At 33.0% G+C, this 11,252-nt stretch overlaps 1 protein-coding gene across 1 annotated transcript in view; it reads right to left on the reverse strand.

Moving 5' to 3' along the window:
• LOC108756911 (ATP-binding cassette sub-family G member 4) overlaps positions 1 to 9,869 on the reverse strand; it is a 23,154-nt gene extending 13,285 nt beyond the window's left edge. Inside the window, exons 1-2 of the mRNA XM_018501081.1 lie at positions 9,393 to 9,869; positions 707 to 876 (exon numbers count right to left, since the gene is read on the reverse strand). Coding sequence (XP_018356583.1) covers positions 707 to 867 — 161 coding nt within the window. The 5' untranslated portion in view covers positions 868 to 876; positions 9,393 to 9,869. The remainder of the gene's footprint in view (positions 1 to 706; positions 877 to 9,392) is intronic.
• Positions 9,870 to 11,252: the final 1,383 nt, after the last annotated feature.

The raw sequence follows: 11,252 nt of genomic DNA on the forward strand, positions 1-11,252 counted from the left end.
TTTAGCTCAAATGTACATATTTTTTTTTCTTTTAAATTAACAATTATACCACTTGATAGAACAATGTTTCATTTAAGAATCTGTTTTCTTATAATTGTGGTATAATAATTTTTAACAGAGTTAAAAGTAGTTGAAAAAAGAGTTAAAAATAGAGATTTCAAGCTTTAAAATTTTATTTTTTAAATTTAAATTTTTAACGAAGATATTGTATATACAATTTTGATCTAACAAAATCAACCGCAGAACTTTCTGAACAATCTAATATGGCTACGTATTTTATTCTTTTTGTTTAATATATTTTATGTATTAAAATATATTATGCGCACTACACTTATTTATGACATATACATTTTTCCATTATTTGAAGATATTATAAATTATAACATATGTAATACTTGTATATATAAAGATATTTTTAATTCTAATATGATATCATATTAATACTTTTAATGGAACAATCTCGAAAATTTATCATTGGATTATGCGAAAATATCGTATTTGTTTAAATCGATTTTTAAATAACTGAAACAACGCACATTGATCACTCTACTTATTAATTTTTAGAATTCGATTACCGTTAATTTTTATTGATCAACCCAATTTTTATTGATTTTGTTCTTTTTCATTTGAAGTAGAATATCGTGTAAAATTAATAATTATAATTGTGCTTACACGTATAATCGTTACAATAATAAATTATTCTTACCCGTGGACTGCATTGTTGAGATTTTCCAAATGTAAAGAGAGAGGAGGTGATCTGATCGTCACCTGATGACTCCCACCTGGAATAAACTGCACCTGCTCATCACCGCTGTACCTGGATGCTCCACCACCGCTCAGGGTAAGATTCTTCAGGTCAGCCATCATCCGGTCGTGCTGTAAGAAATGCATGTTTGAACGTTTTTGTCGTATTGAATAACAAACTCATTTAATTTTTATCTCGAAGAATGATATTCGAAAGTCCATTTAAGGACAGGTCCAAATTACCAAAAATACAGCCCATTGAGAATACTTGAATAGCGTATAATACTCGGAATTCCATTATGAAATTATATCTTGCGCACTTAAAGTAATGACTCAGAATCATCGAAGCATTTTGCGGTTCAAAAATCGTGTCGCATCTCCATCAGGAGGAGCGACGTTTTCCGTTTGTCTTATTGTCATACGTCATACGGTTAGCTGAACATGCCGTGACGCACGATATCGTTATACTGTTCTGTGTATTTCAGTAATGTATTATCGAAAATTTTTTTAAGGCAGACGAAACGAAAGACTTCAATAATTTAGAAGTCAATTGAGAATAGCCTCTAGGAAGCTCATCGATTCGACATTATTATAGACGCTGTATACATATATAAAATGTTGAAGATAATCAAATGGACATTTTTTCTTTCAAATCGACAATTTGTTCGCTTGATGTCAAGTGAATTGTTAAATCGCGTGATACCGTTAATTTTTTATTTTGTTTCTATAATATAGAAGGGAGCAAAGAATTTAAAATATAAAGTAATTTTTATGTTATGAACTTCAATTTAAGTTTATAATATGTAGAAATTACTTAAAAAAAAAAGAGTATGATTATAGCAAGGATTATACTCTACATTATCTTTCTGACTTAAGCTATATTATCCATTTGTATTTACAAATTGTTCAGAAGCGGATCGTATCGCGAGTGAAGAATATATTTTGTGTGGTATTTGAAGAAAATAAATTAATTAATGTATTAAATTTTAATAAATATTTATTTGAATAGTAACTAAACATTTACTTACTTAATAAATAAATATTTACAGAATAAAAAATAATAATTAAATGGAATTAATGGTTTTTATATACTAAATAAATATATTTTTATATTTAGTAAATATTTAATTAGTACTATTCAAACAAATAGTTATTAAAATTTACTACATTTTTTTTGTGTATTAAGCTGAGTCACATTAATTATTTACAATATTTACAAAAGAGAGAGACTGTTTTCGATCAATGAAAGTACGTTAATTCGTAAGAAACTGAAATTTGCGCAGCAAGTACTTGGTGGAGTTTCTAGCCGTAGAACTCAGACTTGCGAGTCGAGCAGCACGTATGATTACTGAATCTCTTTACATCGAACTGATCGAATCACGTCTAAGAGAGAGCTCATAATCCTAGAAATTTCTCAAACAAAATTAACAGTTATAATAACTAACAGACGATCCTATTAAAACTATAACACACAAAATGTATAAGCGAGCAGAAGACCATCTAGATCAATAAACATGTTATGCAAATAAAAATATGTGACTTTATGCTAGATGTTTTTTGATCTAGACGATCTTATGCTATGCTGTGCCATATTCATGCATTTTGTGTATTATGTATATCTCTTAATACTATTATTAAAGGGATCCTAAAACCGTCTGTATTACTGACTAAATTATATAATTTTTGTATAATTATTGTTTTCCTCTATTACAGATTCAAAAATCCTTTTCAGGATTAAAGTATATGCATTAATATAGGAAAAGCCTCCCTGTTATGAGATATCGAGTTCATTTTGAGTAAATGCTGGAAGTCTATGGGCAGAATTTAAAAAAATAATAAGTCATTTTGAAAGGAATATAATAAGTTTAAATACAAAGCGCCTTCCCGGTCCGAGTGTTAAGATGTTGAACTACTATCTAATATACATTCAATTAAATTGAATTAATATTTCAGAAATATCCGAGTTCGACTCCCGGCCGAGGCAATATTTTTCGCAATAAGTTTATTACAGTTTTTTAAGATTTGGGAGAATTTGGGGGGATTATTTGTTTCAGATTAATTGTGTGAATCCGATAATTCTAATATATATTAGATGGTAGTTCAACATCTTAACACTCGGACCAGGAAGGCGCTTTGTATTTAAAGTTGTAATATTTATATAGACGGTCTTGTTTCCAATCATATTGAATATAATAAGCTTTAAGATAATATTATGTAAAATTTAATTCAAATCCTATTTTTTCGAAAATTAAAGAAATATAAATAGTGAAGAAATCGCAAAGGCAAAAAATTGTGCTCCTAATATAAAATGCCCCGAGAAATCGAATAAAACGCAAAGTGCATCGGTATTATAAAAAACTTTATGTAATGTTTCTAAAATACAAACAGACAGCCAATGTGCGCGCAAAATAAGCATGCGATGCATACTTAGGATTCGTCTTCAGGTAGTTGAAACTAAGCATCACGGAAACAGGCATTCATTCTGGTTATTCTTTTTATTATTGTACAATGACATTTATACTTTAGCAACGCTTACATAGAAGCATAAGTTATTTCATATTAGAAATATTCTAAATATCTCATATTACGATTTCCACGCATTACGGTTTTATGATCATCAAATCTAACTTCTGTAATTAAGCAATTCAACATATCCCGTATTTTTCTTAGTACAATCTTACTCAATTACATGAAGAATTTATTGCCAAATATTTACTTATTAAATAATAAACAAGATTTAAAGGGTAATTCAATAAAACTTGAAGACATCCAAATTTTAAAATCTCTTTTTACAACTACAGGCATGATCTATAATAATGAATTTTTCACTAAATAGTTTTCAATCCAATAAATTCAAGTAATAAATTTATGGTAGATCCAACAGCGTTTAATAGTTTAGCAGAGACACCTCTCATATTAAATGCTCATAATAGGAGGCTTTCCTCTACGTGTTTGTGAAATGGAGTTTGTGCCGAAAACATTAAAAAATTAAAAAATTAAGATTTTCTTACTTTTTTACTATTTCATACAATTAGTCCAATATGATACTTTAGAGCTGTCATATCGTGATTACATTTGTTTCACTATAAAAGCTGTGAAATCTGTATTTACAAAATATTAGTTCACAGACTAGTAGTTTGCACGAAGAAATAATGTAGAATTCTTGGAGAATTGGACTTAGATGTCTAATTAAAACGTTATTGTTATATTTATTTGTGTGCGTGAGATATTGTAGTAGTATGAAGTGGTGTGTCAGTGACACGTAAATCGTCTATGTGTAATAGGCTTTCTACAATAAGCCATTATATAAGCTTTAAGTCTTAAGAAATTGAGCAATCACAATCAAATGTGAGAAGAATAATCAACTAGAATTGGTCAGTTTCTTATGACTTAAGATTTAAAGATTAGGTAATGGCTTATTGTAAAAAGTAGAAAGCCCATAAGTTCTACTTACACTATGACTAATCGTTTTTAGGATCCCCTTAAAATTCGGCAATGTTACGTTTTTTATTCGTTATTCAATTGTTTGTCTGTCGTTATGAGATATTTAGTAACTTAGCTTAAACTTAACCGAGACACTACCAGTATCTCCAGAAGATTATGCAAAAAGATACCTGTTTATGTTACATCAAGAGTTATCCAGAATTTATTAGAAATTTAATTTCGCTTAGCTATCTAATAAATAAGTTGACGTTTGTTGTCATTTTGACGTGATAATGACGACAAATAATATCAGCGACGTCTTTAATATCATTTTGACGTCAAAATAACGATAGTTAAATAATGTCAGCTTGTTTGCCGAGTAAGTTTTAATTTTTTATTATATTATAGAGCGATTCTAATTGTGGTGAAGCACGCAGGCGCGGTTTTGAACACTAATTTAATACTAATTTAAAGTATGATTCAATAATTTTGATATGCATCGCTATGTATATTGTAATTAACATACAATCGAAGTAGAATGTCACTCAGACAACATGTGTATCTAAAAGAAGTCATAAAGACATCATAAAAACGGATTTTAAATACATACATGTCTAAAAAAATGTCTAAAAAGATATCATCTTTTGCGTATTGTCTGGGTATATTCCGTTGTATCATACTAATTGCTCTGTAAACACGCGTATTTGTCATAATACAATATACACATTGAATTTTTTGCAAGTGTCAATTCGGAGAATACAAAAATTTGAAAAAAAACGTAAAAAAGGTCAAAATCATGCTTATTCATTATGTCGCTGCATAATTTACTATAATTATTAAGCGAGAAAAACTCTTATCGTAGTCTCTTATCGTAATGCGCAGCCGTTTTTACGAGCAAAATTATCGATAGTTAGATTCGTTCAATGTTCTTTATACAACTTACAATTGTCATGCTAACCTTCAGGGAAATATACAGTTCGTATGCATGACTTCCCCTGATACCGATGTACCGAATAAACTGAACCGAGCAAACTTCGAATAATCGTCCTTCGACTAGAGAAAAGAATATTACGTTTTATTAGGAAATAGTCTTTTTCTTATTATCTGTTATGTGTCTAAAATATACCCAGTAAACCAATATAACATAACTGCTACATATAAAAATGTAAACGACGGATATTTATATATATGTTATGTAGAAGTTTAATATTTTTTGGGTATATGTATGTATATATATGTATATATATTATATATATACACACATAAAACATACACTCCCTAAAACTTTTAGAGTGAATCTCACTTTGTAGAGTAAAGTCTGACTCTTTAGGGGATCTTAGAATCATCTGATTATTTTTCAAATAAGTATTTCTCTAATTGCCTTTATATACAGATTTAAAAATCCTTCTTCACAATTAAATATAAACGAGTTGGTAAGAATAGATTATCTGTATCGCGTAGAACTGGAGCATTGTTGCCGACTAAACAAAAATAAACAAAAAAAAAAAAAAAAAAAGAAGAGAACCGGCTCATTCAGAAAATAAAGTAATACACAAAAAAGTAAATAATTAAAAATACATAATAAAATTTGTATTCATTAGTTACAAAAATAGAAAAGAGAGAAACGTGGAGAGGAGAGTTTCAGTTTGAAGCATCTTTGAGCATCGATAGTTCTAAAGAGGATTAACTCGGCACTGTTCGCACACCGTGTTATACCTAATTCAAGGCATATCTCTCGCTTACGTACACAGTACATCCTGCTGATGCTACTTCCGCGCGTCTCTCGCGTCAGAATCTTGAAAATCGAAGATCAGCTCGCGGTTGTTCCGGCCGTTGGGAACCATCGCTACGGCGCTCTCTCTCTCTCTCTCTCTCTCTCTCTCTCTCTCTCTCTCTCTCTCTCTCTCTCTCTGTTTTTGCAGGGCATGCACGTGTCAGGAATTACGCCGGTCGCATGTTTGTGATACACGATGCGCTCAATTGCATATTGCACATGACGGCAACGGCGTACCTACCGCCGTTTCCGCCGTTGCCACATTCGCTTGTGTCAGCAACTCGCAGCTAGGCGCCGATCGAGATGACATCGCTCGGTTTTATTATTCCGGGACGACGTTCCAGAATCGGCTGGCCGCCAGGCGACCCTCTTTGTTTGAACAACTAAACGTCCCGATCAGCCTCAGAGGCAATAGCGGCTCGGTTGCTCCAAGCTCTCGTTAATTAAGCGCTCTGTTCACAACAGAATCAATTCTGCAAGTCTGATAAGGGACGGAACGGCTGTGGCGTGCACGAAAAAGGAATTTCTGTTTAGCTCTGAATGCAACGCCAAGATAAATTCCAGTTTCTGATGAGAACTGCGCTTATTTTATATGAAACTCGATTCCGATATCAATTACAATGACAAATTACAGTGACAATCAGCGACAATTGCACAAATGACAGTGCTCCAAGTGAAAAAAAAAAAGAAATTTTTTTTAATTGTGTTAAAAAAGCGCATTTATTCTATCGATTTATGCAATTATAAATAAAATTGTAAAACAATCTCTTTTTTTATTCGTACAATTAATTGATTATAATTAATTATTTAACAGGATACACACACACACACGTACTCGATACTTAATGTACAAATAAACGAGACCGATTGTAATTCAAATTCTTTGTATATATCGATCGAGGATATATTTCTAAACAATATTAAGTAAAAAGCAAAACCGATTATTTTTCGGTCTTGATTTTTACTTAATATTGTTTTCTTAACACAACTAAATAAAAATTTTGTTTTCATTTGGAGCTGTCATTGGTGCAATTATCGCTGATTGTCACTGTAATTGATATCGGAATCGAGTTTCATATAAAATAAGCGCAGTTCTTATCAGAAATCCAAAACTGGACTTTCTCTTAGTGTTGCATTCAGAGCTAAACAGAAATTTCTTTTGTTCTGTACAGTTTGTTTGAACTGGAAATATTATATAAATTTGCAAGAAGTGTCATTAGACAAAGAATTTGCCTTGATCGAAAATGATATTTTTCACTTATTGGACATATTTCTAAATTTGTATATACATGAAAAGATCGATTTTATAAGTACTAAAAATTTAGCTATTAATAAATCTGAAAATAATTTGGTTAAATCTAAAATATATATATTAAGCTGAAAATAATTTGATTGAACGTAAAATACATGATGATTCAACTAAATTATTTTCACATTTATTAAGTTGTTCAGCAATATTTTATTGGCTCAAAATTATATACAAAATATATTCGTTGCGAAATTTTCGACTACCTACGTGAAAATTTAAAGTTTTTCCTAAAAATTCATTTTTTTTTAAGTGCCTATTCTTGTTATCGAGTTACATGCGAGTTAAATAAAAAGGCATTCTAATTTTGATTGATTATAAGTCCGTTAAAAATCATCGAATCGCAATTAAATAATTGCTAATTTTTTAAGTGTAAAATATGTACTCGTATAAATTTAAGCTAAAAATGTGACATTACTGTCCTTATTCATAATTCATTGTACAATGGTTAAAAGGAAAGTAATATCATGTTTTTGCTCAAATGTATATTCCATTTTATATATATTCTGATATATATTCTATTATATTTTTAAAAAATTGACAATTGTACCAAAAGAGCAATGTTTTAGCTTTAAGAATCTGTTTTTTTAAATTGCAGTGCGATGATGTTTAACGGAATTATGAGCGATCAAAGTTAGAATGCTTTTTTCACCTCGGGAATAACTCAAGAACAAAAAATCGTAGGGACATTTTTAAAAAACGATTTTATAGGGAAAACTTCCAAGTTTTCACGATAGTCGCAAATTTTCGCAATGTTTTTGGCATGTGACAAATTCACAAAATGAAAAAAGAAATTTCCCTTTTTTCAGCTCATAATTTTTTATATGTCAAAATTCAAATTACAAACTCACATAAACTCAAACATTACAGTAACTTTTTTGGAAAGTAGAAATTTCAAGCTTTAAAATCCTTTTTTAAATTTAAATTTCGTTCATTTTTTACGAAGCTATTGTACGTACAATTTGGAGCTAACAAAATACCGCGAAATTTTCTGAACAACCTATAATATATCCAGCTAAATTTTTCGAAATTTCAGCAAAAATCGTTCTTTCACCGTGTAGTCATACTTTATTGAACTCTCTCTTGATTAGTTTTTCAAATAATAGGAAACGGGCAAAATTCTGCGAACAAATACAAGACATGTGTGAATATTGTCCAGCTATTGGATAACAATCCTTTGAACGGAAGTACGATCGATCGCATTGATATACGCAAATTCTCCTCGTTAAATGTGATGTGGTGTCCATATGCGACACGTGTTCGATGCAATTCGCTTATCGCAATACGTTTATTCTATTGATGTTGGTCTCAAGTCATTTATTAAGCAACCCGCATTACGATCTTGTTTCTAGTTCTAGAAACCTTTGAACTTGTCGTTACTGTTCGATTAGAGGAATCTCTTGTTCCACTCTAAATGAAATCGATTGTGACACGATAATAATGTTGAAAACTACGTTTACTAACGGACTGTCGATAAACCTTTTAAAATAAAATTATAAATACCATGTAGCAAAAACCGTATGGTAGTAGCTATAAATGCCGTGAAACACTTTCCTTTAGATTCTTTCGCTCCAAATAATACACGTATCGCATAGATAAGAAGTGAAGCGGTTGCGTTATCAAATAACATGAAGACGATTGTCTTCGTATAGTCATCTCTCAAAAATAATTGATAAATTATAGATTCTCCTCCGATTTCACCAAATCGCTAATTAAAAGATAGAGATCGCAGAAACAAAGGTCGACATTTTCAAAGGGGAGAAGATATCTCGTCTGTCGATAAAGGCTGGAAAGTAATGAGTCGATGACCGGGTAAAGAGTGCGTTACTACGTGATCAGTGCGTAATTAACATCATTATGCGGAGTTCGATTTTACAGAGGCACGATATATTTATATCACTTGGCGCGATTCCAATTAATTGATGGGGGCATCAGTAATAAAGCGGAAAAACCGCAAAACTCGGGAATAAATTAATTTCTCCCTCTACCCCCGTAATTCATTACGGGCCCAAGCGAATGCGAGGCAGATCCCGCGGTGTTCATGACGCACAGCTGCAAGGGTGGTTGAAGAGTCAACCGAGGTAGTTACATGTTCGTCCCACGCACACGTTAATCGACGCTAACACCGCTAACAGGATAACATACCCTCAGACAAAAGTAGGTTCCAGCTACCGCCGCGACGTCATACTACGGTGACGACACTTCGCATCTTCGACTCGAATCTGTCGAAACACCTCGTCCTCTTGGGCGGGTTGCGCGGAGCGGAAGTGTTTCAGGAAACGAAGGACCACACGGATCACCACTCTGGTCTTCGCACTTGGTCAACGGTACGCCACGGTACCACCAGGGTTCCACCTCGAATATCGACTCTCTCGGGTTGTCTGATTACTGACTCACCGTCACCGTTGCATCCTTCACACTGCATTCGTTACGGGGCACTCTTCGGACACTCGTCGAGAAGCAATCGATCGCGGAACGCGTTACATGCACGCGGGTGATTCCCCCGATGACTAATCAGACGGGATTGGGGTATACGCACCGAACGGATTCACGACGCGCGCTGCAACTCGATGCAACTGGACGCAGAGAGAGAGCCGATCTCTCCGCGACCTCACCACTGCGATCAGCTGTCGAGCTGTGCTCGACACCACTTCCACCTACGACGAAGTGAACCGAGCTCGAGAGCGGCAGGGTCCAGGGGCGGACTCGGTGTGCCGGTACCCCTCGGCTCTCCTACTTCTTTGTCGTCGGTCGTTGCAACGTTATTACGAGAGGCCGCGCGAGACGCGAGGAAAACTCATTCGTTCGAATCATTCGTTCCTAATGTCAATAGCACGCTTAGATATTTTTTCTCTCTTACTCTCTTAAAAATTTGCTGAGTTTGCAGAAAAAAAGTCAGTGGAAGAGTGGTACACAAATAAGAAAAATCACAAGTCACGTGCGGCGTGAAAAGTACTGAACTTTAATCGAGTGATTTAATAATAAAAAAGCATTTTCTGACTTACACCTTTTAACCCGCAGCTTGCCGACGTTTTACACGGATTATCTTTCCTTTGGACAAACAAATTTTTAAGTTTTCCTTGTTGTCCTCCAGGTTTTTTTTATCCGATCTCGAGATTATTTATTTCGCTTTAATAGATTTTACGTCTTCTACTTATCGATACTATCAAAGTTAAAGTCGAGGACAGTCCTTGTCCTGTCTGGTGTTAAAACATTCTTGATAAATATTGAACTTTAGCACGGTGAAACTTTATCGCTAACAATTAATTTAATTCTAGCGGCTACGTTATCGTAACATAACTGGTAGCTTGACTATGTTAAAGCAATTAAATTTACTGTTGCCAATTTCAAAAGTCTTCGTTGCCTGTTTAATCATGGATTCAATATATCAGCTTGCAATATCATAATAAATGCTAGTTTCGATACACGTTAATCGCGTGAACAGTGTTGCTTCTACGAATTTCTTTTTATAAGAAAAAACGTGCCTGTAAAGTTATTCCTATAACACGTTTCTTGGTAACTAGGATAATTCAAAATAATGACACACGCTAGTTTAAGCAAATTATCTATTGCAATTTGCTCACATAACTATCCTCTGCGTAAGAAAAGTAATAATCCCCGTTAATTGTTGAAGATGTAAGCAATGAAAAATTATATAATTTCATCAAATATTAAATGTTTAATGCCCATTTTTTCCACTAATGTAGATTAACTAATCTCGGTTCAATTTATTCTCCGTCTTTTTCCAATCTTTCGAAAACTAGAAAAAGACGAAGAGTGAGGTTGAAGTTAATCTGCAATGGTGGAAACGCGGGTATAAGTGAGAAAAAGAAAAGATTACGGTGACCAATGTATCGGTGGATTTATTAAAATAAAGAAATGAGACACGAGGGCAGCGAGTAATCACCATTTGTCGTGTCGCATAAGAAATTTCTTCTGGCTCTTTAAAAACATTTGGAGAGGGTGCCTCTTTCTCGTTGTACGCCGTTGATCATTGCGCATGTA

The sequence above is a fragment of the Trachymyrmex septentrionalis genome, unplaced genomic scaffold (genome assembly GCF_001594115.1).
Source record: "Trachymyrmex septentrionalis isolate Tsep2-gDNA-1 unplaced genomic scaffold, Tsep1.0 scaffold13, whole genome shotgun sequence".
NCBI classification, from domain to species: Eukaryota; Metazoa; Arthropoda; class Insecta; order Hymenoptera; family Formicidae; genus Trachymyrmex; species Trachymyrmex septentrionalis.